Here is a 17,533-nt window from a genome sequence, read left to right on the forward strand (position 1 = left end):
GCGATTTTCCTTCTCTGATGATATACTAGATTCTGCATTGGCACGCTGGGTGGCTGCATGGGGTGCGATGGCTGCTCTGCTGGAGCACTAGGCTTGAGTGCAGGTGGGAGAACAGCACCAGATCCCACAAGATGCGCTGCTCCGCTTTGTGGGTGAACAGCTCTAGAATGGCGAGTTGTAAAAGAGATGTATAAATACTGTATTTATTTTGGTTTTTAACTTTAGCCTGTGTGTATATTTCGACTTCAGAAAAAGGGGTATTATGGTTAAACCCCTAAGCACTTTATAATTTTTTTTAGTCCGTCTATTTGGTTTCTGCCAGCACCTGACTATTCTTGTATGGGGTGCCAGTGATTGCCATCTGGAGGAGGGGATAACTTTGGTTTCCATACTAACTCATGTTGAAGCGATTTTATTCTCCACTTACTATATTGCACTTGCACCTAGAATTTGGTATACTACCCCAAGTGCTGCCTATTTGCCGTTCCTCATTGTACTGTCTCCGAGACTACTGAATGAAGCTCAAAATCTTCCTGCACTGCCACCCCCTACATGCACAAAGTACTGGTAATACAGAGAACTTCCAGCTCCATTGTAGCCACTTTCTGCTGTATATAGATCAAAAAGCAAAAAAGGCCTAAACATTTTCCTGGACTTTACCTTTAAAATTCATTCATAAATTGCATATAAATCCATTTCTATCCCAAAAGGACCAAATCACATCAATTTTTTAAATAGACAAAAGAAAAAGTTAAAGCATCCCTGCACTTTGAGATGAATTTACAGAATATACTGTTTTGTGTACATGAGAGTAGCAGTAATTATGACCTTTTTAAGACTTGCACATGGTATTTTCCCCCAGTCTTCCCCTCTGTAGCCTGTATCTATAATTGTCAGTTGTCCCAGAGCTGCTGGTGGAGATTTGCTGCTATGATAGCTGCATACACAGAAAAGAAGATATCCTGCACTCCAATCTCTCTGCAGCACACTCTCATAAGTAATTGGGATACATTATACAGCAGTACTGAGCAGTGTATATGCCAATTTAGTAGCTGTAAAAAAGTTACTCACATACTAGAAGTTGCAGCCGTATCAGTATGGAAATTTCTCTACTACTCCCCCCCCCCCCTTGCAGCTCGCCCTCCCCCCCCCCCCTCAGACTTCTACAAGCAGCATAAGACAACACAAGCAGACTCCCCCCACTTCCTGTAATCCATCTCAGTGTGTCTGCAGCTAAAGATGCACAAACACAAACTTTACTTAGAACAAAAAACACCCACAAGGCAAAAGGAGACCCTAATTATTCCTTTAGTTATACATAAAAGTTCTATTTCAATAATGTAAAAAGCACCCAAGAATAGTGTGAAGCTAAAACCACAGAGCTGTGTCACCATGAGTGGGATATAGGATGATGTATCTACTAGTTCATACACGACCCGTTGGGAACTAGAAAACTGCAACAATGTGAACAAATGTCATAGACTGTAACCTGCAATACGGATTCTAACGAGACCCCCATCGGCCGGCTCATCATATACCTCTGTGTATAGCCATATACGCTCTGACTAATCCTATAAGGTACATCTCAGGACGTGTCCTTACTGCAGCTACGGACCTGCTCTACTGTGACTACAGAGACTACTCTCCTCTATCTAATTTGCTCACACCCAGCACATGCCCCATGTGTACAAATTAGAACTTCGACTAAGGCCGGTTTCGCACTGACGTACGTACATTTGCGTGCTGCAGTTTTGTAGAATGCTGTTTGCGAACCGACATTCTACTGTATTTTGGTGTTCCCAAGCTGGGACGATGGGGTCTTGTTATAAATGACCGAGGTGTTTGGAGAGGATTCTTCTCAATTCTTGTACCATTTTGCCGACACAGATCTTCAATGGCCAGCTGACAATCTCCCCAGTCTCAGTCCAAGTCCTAACTAAGGCCCAATGTCCACGGGGAAAATAGGTTTAATAAATCTGCGCTGGTCTCCCATAGGGAATCATTGGGCACCCGCAGGTAATTAAATACCGGCGGATGTCATTTACCCCGGCGCGCGGATTGCATGCCGCCAGCATCCCGAGCACATCCGCCTTGCAGAAGAAAGAAGATCCAGCCTGCATGGAGGGGAGCCCCACAGCGTCCGGACAGGTGAGTATATTGTATTCTCTGGCATCATGTCTGCGGGCCGGGTGGAATCTGCTGCAGGGTTCTGCATGGGGAAAATGTGCGTGCCTGTGGACATGAGGCCTTATATACAAGGGGCATACCCTGGGCATGAACAAGTTAAATAATGACTCAATTTCTCCAGGTCACATCTGAACTCATTACAGTACAATACGCCAATGCACGCGCAAAGTAACATTGTTTATTTTGCAGAAAAGCAGCGCTCAGGCGCGTGCGCCATTGTGAAGACGACCTTAGTTAAAGTTCTAATTAATACACATGGGGCATGCGCCGAGTGTGCACAAATTAAATAGATGAGAGTATTACTCCAGGTCAGGTATTGGGTAAGCATGCTGACTACGGCCGCTCTCACAGAGGACAATTTTAACTGCGATTAGCATGGCGTCCCGAGCATGATGGTAACTGCAGTACAATGCTGCCATTGACTTCAATGGGGCCTCACAGAACTGTGCTCAAATGCGGCATTACTAATGCTGTGATTCTTGGGTGCTCTATGTGCATTTTCTAACGCACCTCATCAGTCATCACAATGAATTATGTTAAAAGGCGCTGTCAAACGCTGTAACATGCCTTAAAAACTGCCGCTTGAAATCGCAGTAAAATGCCCCGGTTTCGAGCAGCATTTTCTGCACACACGTATGAGTGACCCAAGTCCTACCTTTGTTAAGCAGCATATGCACTAAAGATGTGACCCACAAGAGCTCGCCATCATCTAAGTCCGGGCTCTGGCCTACAGCCCTAGATTTTAGTTAGTTTTTCACCGTCGGTCCCGGCCACATATATGCTGCTACCATTCAGCGCTAGCCTCTGTGATCCTGTTGTAGGGATGTCGGACGCTATAGGAAGGCGCTTGAATGCAATTGGACCTCAGAACTTGATATACGTCTTTTGATTTACCCATTTGGGTGTTTGTCTGGGATAATAATTTTGCATTGGCCCGAGATAGGACGTGATTGGCCCCCGTGTGAGGTGCTCTCGGCCCATTACTATTTATTTCAGACCATCTGTGCCCCATTTTTCCTAATAAAGCCGGGGAACTTGGCAAAACATGGGGGCTATTTGTGTTTATGTTTTAAGTGCAGATCGCTGTAGTCAGATTCTTTGGGCTGGGTTCCCGCGGGGTGAAAATCTCATTGAAGGTGCACAGTGGGACTGCACGGAAATTCCGCAATATGTCCGCAGCGAAAAGATTGCTTCAAAACCTGCGCTATTTGGCGTTGGTTTGAAGCAGCTTTTCCACTTGTATTCTGCTGCGGAAATCTCTCCCCATAGAGAGAAAAGAGCCCGCAGCAGAAACAGTGATACAACTGACGCGTCACGGATTAGAATTCTGTTCCACATGTCACTTTCCGCAGCGGGTGAACAAGATTTTCGCAAATCTCGACCACTTTGCTGCTAAGTCTTGGGTTTAAAAATACAAGTGGAAAGTCTGCATGGAAATTCCACGGCAATTACTAACCCGTGAACCCAGCCCTCGGCCTTAGTCACACAGCCGTATGCGTAAAACGCTGTCTTTTGCCGCTGTGTGAGCCTGCAATAACTGCATATGGCAGCAATTATGCACCTAGTGTAAGCAGTGTGACCAGTTTCTTACTTCCCAGCTGTCTCATAGCAAGGTTGCATATTAAACATTGCACATGCGCAATTGCATATGTGCAGCGTTTAATACAAAACCCATGGAAAACAATAGGGCTGTACGCGCATAATATGCGGTAAAACAGAACATGCTCCAGGCTTTTTTACGCGTGTATTATATGCAAATGTGAATGGATCAATATAGTTTCATTGACTCCATTCACCGTGTACATCGTATGCGTAATACACGGTGAACTTACGCTCCTGGGAATGAGCCCCAACTTACATACAGGACACGTCCTGAGAATGTGTTTATAGGATTAGTCAGAGCGTATATGGCTATACACAGAGGTATATGATGAGCCGGCCGACGGGGTCTTGTTATAGATTGTAACCTGCAATACCGATTCTGATATTTGTTCCCATTGTTGCCCTTTTCTAGTTTCCAATGGGTCGTGTATGAACTAGTAGATACTTTGTCCTATATCCCACTCATTGCTGCTAAAGATATACAACACACAAGGAACAGCAGTGTAAAAGGAAGTGAGATCCCCCCCTAGTGGCGGCACTTTATAGTCATTTTTCAGCACAAAAATGTCATTTTAAATTAGCGATTTTCTGTTTAGCCAATTCTCACATCAGTATTGCAGAGGTACAAGTTTCTAGTAAACTTGTCATTGACCTTTAAAAAGTAAATATATTCAGCAGACCAGCCGCCAAAGGGAAAGCAAACCAATATAACAGCCACAGATAAGACCGGGCTCACACCGCCGAAAGTGTAACACTGCGCATGACAGCGTATCTCACACGCAGTACACCAGGTTTTTTTTGTTTAGATTTCACGCAAATGTGAGTAAAATTGCGTAAGGCAATGTATTTGATTATGATAATGTATAATGATATATTTGATTGCCTGCAAATTACTGCGTATCACACAGACATAATATGCCGTAATCTTACAATCCTGTGAGCCTAGTCTAGCAGAGAATAGAAAATAAAGCTTGTGTGTAGCAAAGCTTCCTCTATACATATACTGTTTTCTAAACCAAGTGCAGTCACATTATCTACTAAAAAACAGCAAGCAAGTCAATTTGTATGTCGACAGAAATTTTCTTAGCTTTCCACATCAAGGTAAAGAGGAAAAAAAAAATCCAAAAACAAGCTCAACAAGATGGAATAACCCAATATACTCCAAAAACAAGGCGAGCCAAGTGCTGGGCGGGTATAGCTACACAGCTCCATCTTCCAGTTCTTACCTGCATTAGCTGCTGCAGTTTAAAGACCCGCTTGTAAATTGCTGAATTTGGGACATTGTAACGCTTTGCATTCTCAAACATCAAATTTAAGTCGGCCTCCAGCTGGTCCAGACTATCGTAATCTTGGTTCTTCAGCTTAGTTCTGTAAAAGAAAAAAAAAAAAAAAAAAAAAAGACTGCTTTAATACGGATTTAGTTAATAAAACAAACTGTGCCCTTTAAGGCCACGTGGACACATACGGATTTGCTGCAGCTTTGGTGTAAAGTTCTACACTAAAAACCAACAAAATACATTCAAACGCTACAGAAAAAAAAAAAAGATATTATAATACCAGCCACAGATATTAGTGACCACACTATCGTGTTTTTATGTCCTGCATTGCAGGACGTGTATGGAGGGAGATAGCGCTGCTATCGCCTTCCATACATCGCAGATGTCAGCTGTTTATTACAGCTGACACCTATGTGCAGCAGTCCTGTTCAGCCGCGCGGCCGATCAGGACTGTTAACCCTTTAAATGCCATTTAAATCCCATGTTAACCATTTAAATCCCTCGAGCGATGTTTGGGGATCCAGTACGGCTCCCCCGCAGTGAGATTTGGAGAGCCAAGCTGGTGTCATGGCAGCCGGGGTCCTTCTGAAAGACCCCAGGGCTGTCATGTCAGGCTTCATAGGCTGCCTGTCAGAACGCAGTGTGATGTAATGCTACGGCATTACATCATACTGCATAAGCAATCTAAGTACCGCACACCCCATCAATGCTGAGGTGCACTAAACGCCGAACAATAGAACAGACTCAGCTTAAAAATCACGGCACTTTCTGGGTGCCTGTATAAGAGGCTCCATTGATAACAATGGGAGTTTTATACCACAGCGCTGAAAACGCTGCAGTAATCGCCGAAAAAAGCGTCTGCATAGGGAGGCCTTAGTTAAACTTTTTTACATTTCTTTTTACTTTTTTGTCCCCGTAGGAGACAAGAACATTTGCTACTTAGATCTCTCCTGCATTATGATATAATGCCATAGCATTACATCATACTCCGATCTGACAGACAATCTATCAAGCCACCCCACAGGCATGGCTTGATAGGCACTCTACAATGGCAGCCCTGGGTTCTTTAAGAAGGCCTCTGGCTGCCATGACAACAGCACAGCAACCCGTGATCTCATCACAGAAGGCCGTATGGGACCCCTGAACATCGATCGAGGCATTTGAATTCCGCTGTCAGAATTGAATGTGGCATTTAAAAAGTTAACAGCTCCGATGAGTGGCGCGGCTTATCAGAGCGGTTATGGGTGGATGCTTGAAAAAGGCTTGGTATAAGCCGAAGCGCGTCGCAGCACCACTAATTTGTTTTAAATACAATAAATTGATCTACAGGAATACGCCTTTCTCTACTGGATTTTCTGCTTCCTTGGATGTAAGGGGTGCCAGGAGTCCAGGCACCCCCTAACAAGTAAGATCCCCACATGCATTGACATAGTTTGACGGAGCGCAAAAGTGTGTTTTTTCCTTTTTATCCTGATTGCATATGGGTGGGTGTCTGCTGTAAGAAACAGCCGACACCAGAGTTGTATGGAGCAGGATCCACCTATGATCCCCCTTGATACATACCCCGAAGCTGCAAGACGTAACTGTATGTCCTGTAGCTTTAAGGGGTTAATTAGCAAATCCGTCTGCACTCAAACTGCTACATCAGCTGTGTCCAGTCAAAACAGTAGTGACCTTTTAACTGTTGTCCAATCACAGATAATAGTAATATTATACGGGTTGTCCAGCGGCTTCATCTGACTGCTGGCAAAAAATAAAGCAGCCAACACTCAACCGTTGCATTCTTCTTCCGCCAGTTTCTGCCAGCCTCCACCTACTTCTGGGTGATGCGATCACACCCTATCTAAGCTCTGAAGTGGTTGGAGAATGGAGAACCCAACAGGTATAGGCTTATTTTTTTGTCAGCAGTTACTAAAGGTTTTTTTTTTTTAGCCAATGGACAACCCCTTTAAGACACAGATAATAAGATTTATTAAGGTGGTTGTCATCATATTTATGACAGTAAGTACATTGTGTTTACCTAATCTGCTGTAGCGATACAGGGTTCTTGATTTGCTGGTAATAATCTGGATACTTCTTCTTTGACGGGAGGTGGAAGAAGGGCTCGGCAATCAGTTGACCCTGGTTATTCCGACAAGACCTAACGGTCTCGTAAAGTTGATATAATGGGCTAGATATATCCATGAATGAGGTTATACTTTCTCCTTCAGACTCTGCTTCTTCATAGCGGATGGCTGATGCAGCTATACAAACAGAGATACCAAGTTATTCTCACACAGAGGAGAGACAAAGCAAACATAAAATGGGTTGAACCATTAAGGACATTTATCACCTATGTACAGAATATCTGATGGCTGGGACCCCTATTATTCACTAGAACTAAGATTTCCCCTCACTCCTCAATAGTGACTGGCGGAGGTCCCAGTCATGGAGCTCCTGCAATTAGATTTCTATGACCTATCCTGGGTGATGAATGTCCCTAGATTACCACTTTAATATATACTGAATGACCATTTTATATTAAAGAAACCCAACTAATCACAGTTTGAATATCAGAACTGCAACAATTGATGGTGGTGTCCATTCACAAGGCCCATGGTGCGCCAAGAACGGATTCCCCACACCATTACTCCACCAGCCTGAACTGTTGACGTCTCACAGAAGGATGTCATCGATTCATGTTGACCCTGCCATCAGCAGGGATTGATCTGACCAGGTAATGTTCTTCCATTGATGCAATTTATAAGCCTTAGTCAGCAATGGCATTGGAATTGGTCATCTGCTGTTATACACTGACTGTGCTAAGGAACGACGAGTTGTGTGTTCAGACACATTAGTTGGAGCACCAGTGTTGTGTTAGCTGCAATTTCCTTGACATTCCAGCGCCTGTTTGTCAGAATGATTCTTGACATCTCCTCTGACCCCTTTCATCAAAAGTTGTTCCCATCCACAGGATCCCCTTCCAAAGCATGTTTTTCTTTGAATCACAGCATTTGCAGTATACTCTTGGTAGCATTGAACAAGAAAACCTCACTAAATTGTCAGCTTTTGAAACACTGACCTCAGCTAGTTTAGCACTGATGACCAGGCTTCATTCGGAGTTGGAACATTTGCCCGTTCTAATTCGGATTCACTCTGAAACTGATCCACACAAATCTTGCTCACTTGATCTGATGCTGAACTTTGGGGGCCACAGGTCCAATTTGCACTCAGGTGCTACTATACAGCCGAGAAAGGCTAGTACGGTATAGTACATGTACATTTTTGGTGCTGTAGTGATTTACAGTGTTCTATTGCAGTCCAGGGAACTTTATGCATGTGTATGGAAAGTGCTCAGTTTTTTCATGTTCTTCATGTCCTCCGTGTTTTGCTGTGGATCAGCCTTGTTTTCTCCCACACTGACATTTTCCTACAACTGCAGTATACAATCCCAGTCCAAATCCCCAAGCAGGATCTGAAGACAATCTAATCTGTAGAATGGAGGCCCAATTATCACCCACGGTCAGGCTAGACAAGTGTTGCACATGTTGGATATCCAACGGCCAGATACATTGTTCCTCTGGGATACAACTGCTGACAGAGTCGTTTGCAGCAGATAATCTGCTTTCTTCCTTTAACAAGCGGCTCATGGGAGAATTAGGGGAGATCTTAAAGTGAACAACCACCTTAGACCCCCTTGTACTTCCATGGTGCCTTCTCTTTAAAGCTCAGGCATTGGTGAATTAGATAAATATGTATCTGCTCCACAGCCAGGAACTATAACCCCTGTCTGCCATGGTATAGCTATAGTGGAGTTGCAGCGCAGACAACATGGATGCAAGCCTGCTCGCTCTCATACTCTTGGCACCCTTCCTCCTACCATTTTATGGCAGATTCACATAAGCCTATGCAGTTTTGGTGCATGAAAAATTGCAGTTTTCACTGCTTGTGTATGTGCAAGTTTAGTATGTTTTTTTTTCCCTCTCGTGTGCAAGTTGCATCTGTATTCACTGTGGTTTTCACATGCGCAAAAAAAACGCAAGGCAGCCCATTTGATGTCACTTGTTTTAACCCATCGTCTCCTGCTGACATGCGTAACAACTAAATGAATATGAGTGCAACTACCTTCTATGGCCTACGGACAGACAGGAAGCTACCTGAAGGGATCGAGAAGCCTCACACAGATGTGCTGCATCAGCTGATGGTAATACGTGTGCCACAGCTACCGAATCACATCCACTCTGCTCAGTATTGCTCTATAATGTCTACCATCAGACTGTTATTTCTGCATATTCCCTGTGTATTTGTGAATACAATCAACAGGACTTTGTGCATTTTTTTTTCACATAAGCCGATTCCTTGTGTGTTTCTACGTATTTCAGTCCATGAATACGCTGCATATTCATGGACTGTAATACGTAAAACAGCCATGTTAAAGAGCCCGTAAGGAGCAAGCCTTTTTTTGCCACATGTGTAGTGTATGCAGCAGTCTCCACCCACTAACTCAGAGAAGACTGAGAATTAGGGCTCATTCACACAGCCATTTTCCCGTCCGTGCCCTGTCCGTTTATTTCACAGACCAATTAAAGACCATTAGGCTAGTCACATGTGCAGACTGATCTATGCTTTACTCTGGTTCATTTCACAGACGAGAGTAGGACATGCAAATATGCACAGTCTTGCACACTAGATAGCACATGAATGGGGTGCTGTCCAATGCGAGTTGTGCCCTGAGAAATTCAGGAGCAACTCGCACATGGCAGTCTGAATGTGGACTTACAGATACAGCCTGTAGGGGGGAAAAAAAATGTAGGATAGAAATCGCATAATGGGCAGCTACAGTATTATTCCTCATATACAGACACATGGCAGCTTATTCCGAAGAGTCATCTGAAAGTGCAGGTACCCTATAAGCATATGGTGTGTTTAGGGGGGAGTAAAACTATGAAAATCCTCCAGAAGTAGGAGATGTAACAGAAACTAAGCTTCATGCTTAGCCGTTTTTAAGTTTTCCAGTTTATGCAAACTATGCCCAATAACTGTATAATGGACATCTATGCAGCTTACTAAAAAGCTTTGTGTTTCAACTGTTCAGATGAACATTACAAGAGCTATTCATCCTCTGGATGTCAACAAGGTTTCCATTACCAATTCTATAAAAACTGTAATTGTACGAGATACATTAAACACGTATTATATATACATAATTTATATATTTGTAGTCCAATGACATATGGGAACGTGAAAGTGAGAAGGTATAAATTGACCACCACAACCCTGCTTGGTATTCCTTTGTTACTCCTTTACTGACCTTATCTAGGATCTTCAATACAGAGGCAATGCAAAAATAATAGTACATGCCGATTTGTTCATGTGGTGTCCACAGTAACGAGAAGCAAGAAAGAAGATAGCATCCACCAGATGCTGAGTTTTCCATTAGAAGTTTTTAGTCTGTCATATTCCACAACTAGTCTGACCCTCTACACACAGGCCACCTGCACACGGGCATATTTTCATTGTAGAATCCAGAGCAAGCGTCCAGCTCCGGATTCTGCAGCAAATACCACCCATACCATGCTATGGAAAAGCACTTTTTCCTGCACACTAGCAGAAATCAATTGCGATTTTCCCCTTGCAGAGGAAAAAAAATGCAGCATGCTCTATTTTTAAGTGGATTCCGAGACGCTTAAAAGTCAATGGAAGACGTCCAACTCGCGGCCCTTCTGCAATTGACATTACAGAAAGGTCGCGGATTCCGCGTCATCGCTGGGTGATGACGTGGGAAAAGCAGGGGTTTAAAAAAAATCTGTACTGTGCATGTCCGCCGGGCAGGGTCAGTTTCTGCTGTGGGGTCCCACATGCGGAATCTAACCTGATCGTGTGCAGCCGGCCTAAGGCTAGTATTGGGCACTGTATTACGAGCCACATGGCTATCTAAGGCTTCCTGCACACTACCGAGTGCAATATCAGGCTGTGAAACTCAGCCCAATACAGCGCTATGTCCCTGCGGATGGGAGGCATTATTGTGTCAAAAACACTTCCCATCACTTCAGTACAGCTGCAATCCTCCAGCATGGCTGAAAGGATCGGCAAGGGTTTCCCAATAGATATATGTACATTGAATGCCGAGCAATGTGTTTTCCAGGCTCTTTGAAAACAATGGGCGATGCGTTCCAAGGAACGCGCAAATATAGAGCATGCCGCGATTGTTTCCTGCAATGCGATGTGGGGGTGGAGGGTAAAGCATAAATCGCTTATGTATATTACTGCATACAAAGGAATGGGGTTCATAAAAGAGCGAGATTTGTGCGTCTTGTAACACACAGATCTTGCACGATTTTCTCAGCGTGTGAAAGCGGCCTAAAAAGGGATAGAAAAAAAAAAAAAGGCAGATAATCTAACATGATCTACTGCTGGTGTGCTGAGTAAATGGTTATGATGGCGTTTGATCATATACAAGTCTGTGAAAATACACATTGTGCAGTAAACGTAGGTCTTACCATTTAGAGAAGCATCCTCCTCACTCTCTGAGCCGTACTGGAGGGCCATGGTTATAGCAGACAGTCGATCTCCTTGTGCAGGTCGCTTGTTTCTGAAAAGTTAGACAAGCGTAATAATGCGTCACGTAGACTAATCGTTCCTGTCAGTCAGAACGTTCCACTGGGAGCACAAGATGCCTCAGCAGCATGTAAAGTGCAGCTCCACTTCAATGGAACTTCAGAAGATTAAATATTAACAGCTGCTAAGGACTATTTACAACATAACAATTAGATGAGAATTGTAATCTGGACTCTTATTGTTAGGAGATGCTCAAGACGAACCGCTCACATCACTAGTGCAGGGGACGAATACATCTCAGCATGCTCTGGGCTGCTTTTCAGACTTAATAGTGTTCATAAACTCTCAAAAGTTGTCAAAGACCAAAATAGGCTTATGGCATAAAGAATACATTATGCTATAGCAAAATGCAGAAGATTACTTATGCTCCACATGCAAACTAACAGTTAAAAGGGTTGTACCAAGATTACAAGTTACTATCGTTGAAACCCCCGCCAATTTCAAGAACAAGGGTCCGTGTCCCCCGTCCTCCTCACTGCAGGGGGTGCAAGTGCGCTGATGCTCCATTGACTTTCAATAGGATTGCCTAGATACTGGAGCAGCAAGAAATTGGGTATTTCCGTCAACTCCATTGAAATGAATGATGATCTGACGGCGCATGAGGGCCAGCACTCCATTCATTCTGACGACACAAACAGAAAGGACCATGGGATCCCATTTCCAGAGATCGGCAGGGTCCACAGGTTAGGAGATAACATGCAATATTGATACAACCACTTGAACAATCCCTTTCGTGAGGTAAATGTGATGGACTTATGATTGGTACGGTTAAAAAAAATTTAAAAAAATGATATAGCTAGTACTTCCTGTGCTCTCACCTGCTGCGGAGACTTGATTTGGAGTATTCTGTGCAGTCAAGTTCGGACTTTTTAAGTGCAAACAGTTTTTTTATTGTGTTGGCATCCTTAAAAAAAAAAGGAAAAACAGAAAAACCAACATATGAGCAAAATTTATTAAAGTAATACATGTTAAAACATTCATTATGATGAGCGGAAAACATGAAAAGTACAAGTCATCCATCCAGAATATGTTTTGTTGCAGAATATAAATCATTTGCTCACCTTGAACACCTGGGATCCTGGTTCGTTGTAGGTCTTGGCATTCTTTGCCAGCAGATCGATATCCTTGGCCATTGAATTTAGATTTTTATAAAAACCTGCCTATAAATGAAAAAGGGTAACATAAATTTTCCTTTACAGAGTACCTGCACTTTAAGAAAACTTTTGATATGTCATAGAGATATAACAAACGTATTGATCAGTGGGGGTTTCGCTGCTGAGGCCCCCTGCTGATCGCTAGAATGAGAGGGCTGTAGCGCTGTGCCCCCTATGTTTCTCTGTTTATGGCTGCTGAGCCCTCTCATTCTAGCAAGCAGTGGGGGTCTTAGGCGCGAGACCCCAACTGATTACTATTTTTGACATGTCTATCACATATCAAAAGATTTCTGAAAGTGCAGGTACTCTTTAAGAACAAGCCTCAAAATATATAAACAGCTGAAAGCCCAATAGATATATTAAATCTGCAATCTATTCAATTTACACACCTGAATCCTTTGGGAAATTGTTTTCAGATCAATTGGATCTTTTATTATTGCGTAGTAGTCTGGGTAATGCTGAAAAACACACACCAGAATGTAAAGTTAAGAACAACTTGACTTGATAAGCTTTGACTTTACTTGTTATCTACTAACATGTATTAAATTTGATGCATGGATTCAAAAATTTACGTCCAGCCTGCACTCCCTGCATCCCTGTTTGCATGACATTTTTTGTTGTTTCTTTAACACAAAAAAAACAAAAAAAAAAACATCTTCAAACTGCACATCTATGACAGAAATTCAAATACCAGCCACATATTTCTGCTGATGGATCCTCCAGTACAGTATTTCTTCGGCCGCTCACACAAAGGCGTGTTGTCATGGCTCGTGCAAGTAACCAAACCACTTCTCTAAATACGTGATGCAAACTGTGCATTAGTATGCATTGGTAGTCTAAAGGCCCATTTAGACAGGATGAATGTTGGGCAAACTGTGTCCTCGCTCCCGTGCTGTTGCACAGGAGTGAACATCGCTGGGTCGCTCACAGAGTGGCCAGCAGGGTCCCCCGGGGGGCTGGAGGATATTTCACTCCTCACACTCGCCCGCCCCTCACCATTGACTTAACATAGCGGCCATTAAGTACTGAACGGCTGCTTTTTACACTGAATGCTCATTGTTCAGCTCATTATCCATCGTTTATGCAGCATAATGATCGCTGATCCCTCAGTGTAAACAGCAGTCGTTCACTACTGAACGGAAACTGTGTAAGGTCAATGGAGAGCAAGGAGTAAAATCTCCTCCAGCTGTGTGAGACAGCGATACTGGCTCTTGTGCAGCAGCATGGGAGCTAGTATGTGCGGGAATAAGTGTCGTGTATTGCTTGGCCGACATTCGTCCCATCTAAATGAGTCTTAAGACACTATATGCTGATCTAACTGGCCAGTGCTGCTCACATAGACAGCACTAGTTAATCAAAGCAGTATATAGTGTCAGATTACTGATGCATACTAATGCACAGTGTGCATCAGGTAGCCACAAGTGGACCAGGACCGGAGGGTCACTTTAAATCAAGTCCCCAAGTACCTCCAACAGGTAATAACTTGAGAATATCCTATAAGGAAGAACAACTGGGGCAATTTCTGAGGTGCAGAAAGTACATCACCTGTGCAATACTAAAGACATCCCAAAAACATGACCGGTTGAGGATTGGAATTAAGAAGCACTACTCTAGTAAATAAGTGTCAAATTAAATTCTAAAAATGCTAGATTTGTGTCTATCTTAAGGATGTGTTCACACGTTGCAGAAACGCTGCAGAATTTCCATAGCGGAAATGCAGCAAAACTGCTGGTTAAAGCTACAGTAGAGTAGAGATTCTGGAGCGGTTTTTCCACTCTACATGTGAAAGGGATTTGCTTTAATCCCTTTCACTTTAATGGTAAATATTTCAGCAGCAGAAAAACCACAGCATTTCCACAACGTGTGAAGGCACCCTAAGGCTGGGTTCACGTGGGACTGAAATCCCAAGGAAATCTCACAGAATGACTACATGGAAATACTTCGAGATTCCCGCGAGAGAAATGCAAGGCCGCGGGTTTTGCAACGGCTTCGCCGACTATATTCTGCTATGGTCATCTCTCCCCATAGAGAAAAGAGAAGCCGCTGCAGAAACAGGAAAAGAATTGACAGAATTTGATTTCCGCACAGCATGTCAATTTACGCGCAGCTTGGTCGCAATGGATCGTCCGCAGTGTGTGGACGAGATTTTTGTAAATCTCGTCCACTTTGCTGGCTAATCCTGGGATAAAAAGTCTTAGTCGGAATGTCCGTGTAGAAAATCTGCGGACATTCAGCGGCAATTACGCCCTGTGTGAACCCATCTTAAAGGCAGTTTCCAGGACTTCGATATTGACTGCCTAGTCTTAGGAGAGACGATCTATATCAGACTGGTGGAGTCTCACGCCTGGCACTATCAGCAATCAGCTGACTGAAGGGGCTGTGGTGCTCCTTCACTGTTTACCAGGCCCAACTCCATACCTTTTGTAGAAACTGTGCCTGATACTGCAGCTCAGTCCCATTTGACCAGCATAGCCAAACGTAATCTTACTGAACACTACTGCCAGGGAGTGTAATCTATTCAGAATTAATTACTCACCACCTTAGAAGGAACTTTCTGAAAGAGTTCACTTATGAGTCTGCCATTAGGATCCGCAGCAACAGTTATGGCTTCCAGCAGTTGTTCCAAGATTGGCTTTAAATAGTTCTGTGAAGTCTAAGAAAACAAAGAGAAAATAATTATATAGTACTCAAATATGAAAAAAAAGCTGTTTTTAGCATACAAAAAAAAACAACAACCACCAAAAAAAGAAAGCATTGTGGATTCAAAGTGCCGTGAGCTGAATTTAACGGGTCTCGGTATGATCGGAGGTAGGTGGGAGGGGGGGGGGGGGGGGAAGAGAAGCTGCTGTGAGACAGTTAGCGGCGCCCTGGCTGCAAAGCTATGCAGCCGGCCAGCCTTGTTGACCCAAGGACATGACAGGCCTCTTAAGATCTACAATCTTTGACAACTAACCTCTGCTTCTGGAGTTGCGGTGTCCCGTGTGTCCTCGTCGTCATCATCATCCTCTTCACATTCACCCTTCTGGATGAACTCATTTCTTGTACGCAGGTAAAGGTCCCACAACTTACATGCCGCTTTGTATTCTGGAGTATCAGACTGTTGGATGTAAAATAAATATAATGATTTTTAAACAGTGTAGAAACACAATGCAGAACTCACTTGTTAGTAATCTGATACCTCATTAATGCAATTGTTGGCATGGTCATGCTCAGTTCTTACAATTATATTACTAAATGCAAACATCTACTGCAAGCAAAAGTTTTGTTACTTTGGTACAACTTTTTACAAGGGACAATTATATCATTTAGAATCATTCAAATTCCACAGTCCGGTGGAAATTTGAGCAATAATCGTGCCGTGTATTTCATACAGTGACTGAACGAAAATTCTGCATTCAGAAACTGAACGACGGGTTGTTCAGTGTAAACAGCAGTCGGTCATTTCTGAAAATCTATCTGCTTACTATGAATGGAGGCCGGCGGGGAAAGAAAGCTCCCCGTTCTGCTTCACCTTCATGTCGGCAGCGCTTTGAGTAATACCAGTGATACTCGCTCCTATGTAACAGCATCACTGGGAGGAGCTGCCGGACATAGTTTGCCTGACAGCTTATCCCATGTAAATAGCCCATCAGGCCTTCTTCATATTGGCATAATCCACATCAGAAAAATTAGCCATGGGATTTGCCAAATCAACTGTTGCTGAAACATGAGGTTAAGTCTTGGAATTCTGCCAGGATTTGTATTCTTACACGCCTTGAATTTGTGTATGGCCGCATGACACAAACTGCGTCAACATCTTACATGGTAATTGTTTCTGCAGTATGGATTTCCAATCCCTGTATGAACAACAACGTGAGTTCCCATTGAACATAATAGGATACTAAAGCCACATATATAAATACACACATTACATATGCTATGCTTGCCATAATGCACATGAATGGAGATAATGGCAATGTGCCTTCCGCCATAACCAAGAAAATGAAAGTATTTAAAAACTGTAAGTATTTAATTTTTGAAAAACAAAAATGACATAGAAAAACGGATCACTTCCCTTTCATCTTACTTAATGACTAACATTATATGGATACGGACAACAGTTTTGCCAGGAGCAGCCCACCAGTGCTACCCACACCCAAACTAATATGCCACCCAATACCATTGAAATAAAAAAAAAACTCTGTAAAAAGAAAAAAAAAAAAGGAACTATACTTTCTCAATTTCTTTCATCTGGATTATGCAATTTTTATTCATTTCACACTATATTGTAATAAAGCATCTTTCCTCTAAAATGCTGCTGCCAAGTCCTCTAATGGATTATATAGGGTTACTCCTAAATTAAATCCCTACACCGCTTCTAATCAAGCAGCGCGCAGACTGCGCTGCCTGAGGGCTACTAATTACAGCGAGAAAGCTGGGGAACGGTGGCGACGTTCACAAGATATATGTGGGGACTAGAGATGAGCAAGCATACTCGGTAAGGCTATATATTCAAGAGAGCATCGCCTTTTTCGAGTACCTGCTGGCTCGTCCCTGAAGATTCGAGGGGGGGGGGGGGGGCGCAGGGGTGAGCGGGGGGTTGCAGAGGGAATCGGGAGAGAGAGAGAGAGGGAGGGATCTCTCTCACTCTCCTGCCTGCTCCCCCTCGCTGTCCCGCGCCCTCCCTGAATCTTCAGGGACTAGCCAGCAGGTACTCGAAAAAGGCGATGCTCTCTC

General features: G+C 43.4%; 1 protein-coding gene across 9 annotated transcripts in view; it reads right to left on the bottom strand.

Moving 5' to 3' along the window:
- LOC136621106 (protein polybromo-1-like) overlaps nt 1-17,533 on the bottom strand; it is a 106,955-nt gene that overhangs the window by 77,890 nt on the left and 11,532 nt on the right. For all 9 annotated transcript variants that reach the window (XM_066596348.1, XM_066596347.1, XM_066596349.1 and 6 more), the window contains exons 5-12: nt 15,771-15,914; nt 15,354-15,470; nt 13,207-13,275; nt 12,725-12,823; nt 12,482-12,567; nt 11,546-11,637; nt 7,087-7,309; nt 5,016-5,157 (exon numbers count right to left, since the gene is read on the bottom strand). In XM_066596348.1, the coding sequence (XP_066452445.1) occupies nt 5,016-5,157; nt 7,087-7,309; nt 11,546-11,637; nt 12,482-12,567; nt 12,725-12,823; nt 13,207-13,275; nt 15,354-15,470; nt 15,771-15,914 (972 nt within the window). The remainder of the gene's footprint in view (nt 1-5,015; nt 5,158-7,086; nt 7,310-11,545; nt 11,638-12,481; nt 12,568-12,724; nt 12,824-13,206; nt 13,276-15,353; nt 15,471-15,770; nt 15,915-17,533) is intronic.

Source organism: Eleutherodactylus coqui, chromosome 3 (genome assembly GCF_035609145.1).
Source record: "Eleutherodactylus coqui strain aEleCoq1 chromosome 3, aEleCoq1.hap1, whole genome shotgun sequence".
Taxonomy (NCBI): domain Eukaryota; kingdom Metazoa; phylum Chordata; class Amphibia; order Anura; family Eleutherodactylidae; genus Eleutherodactylus; species Eleutherodactylus coqui.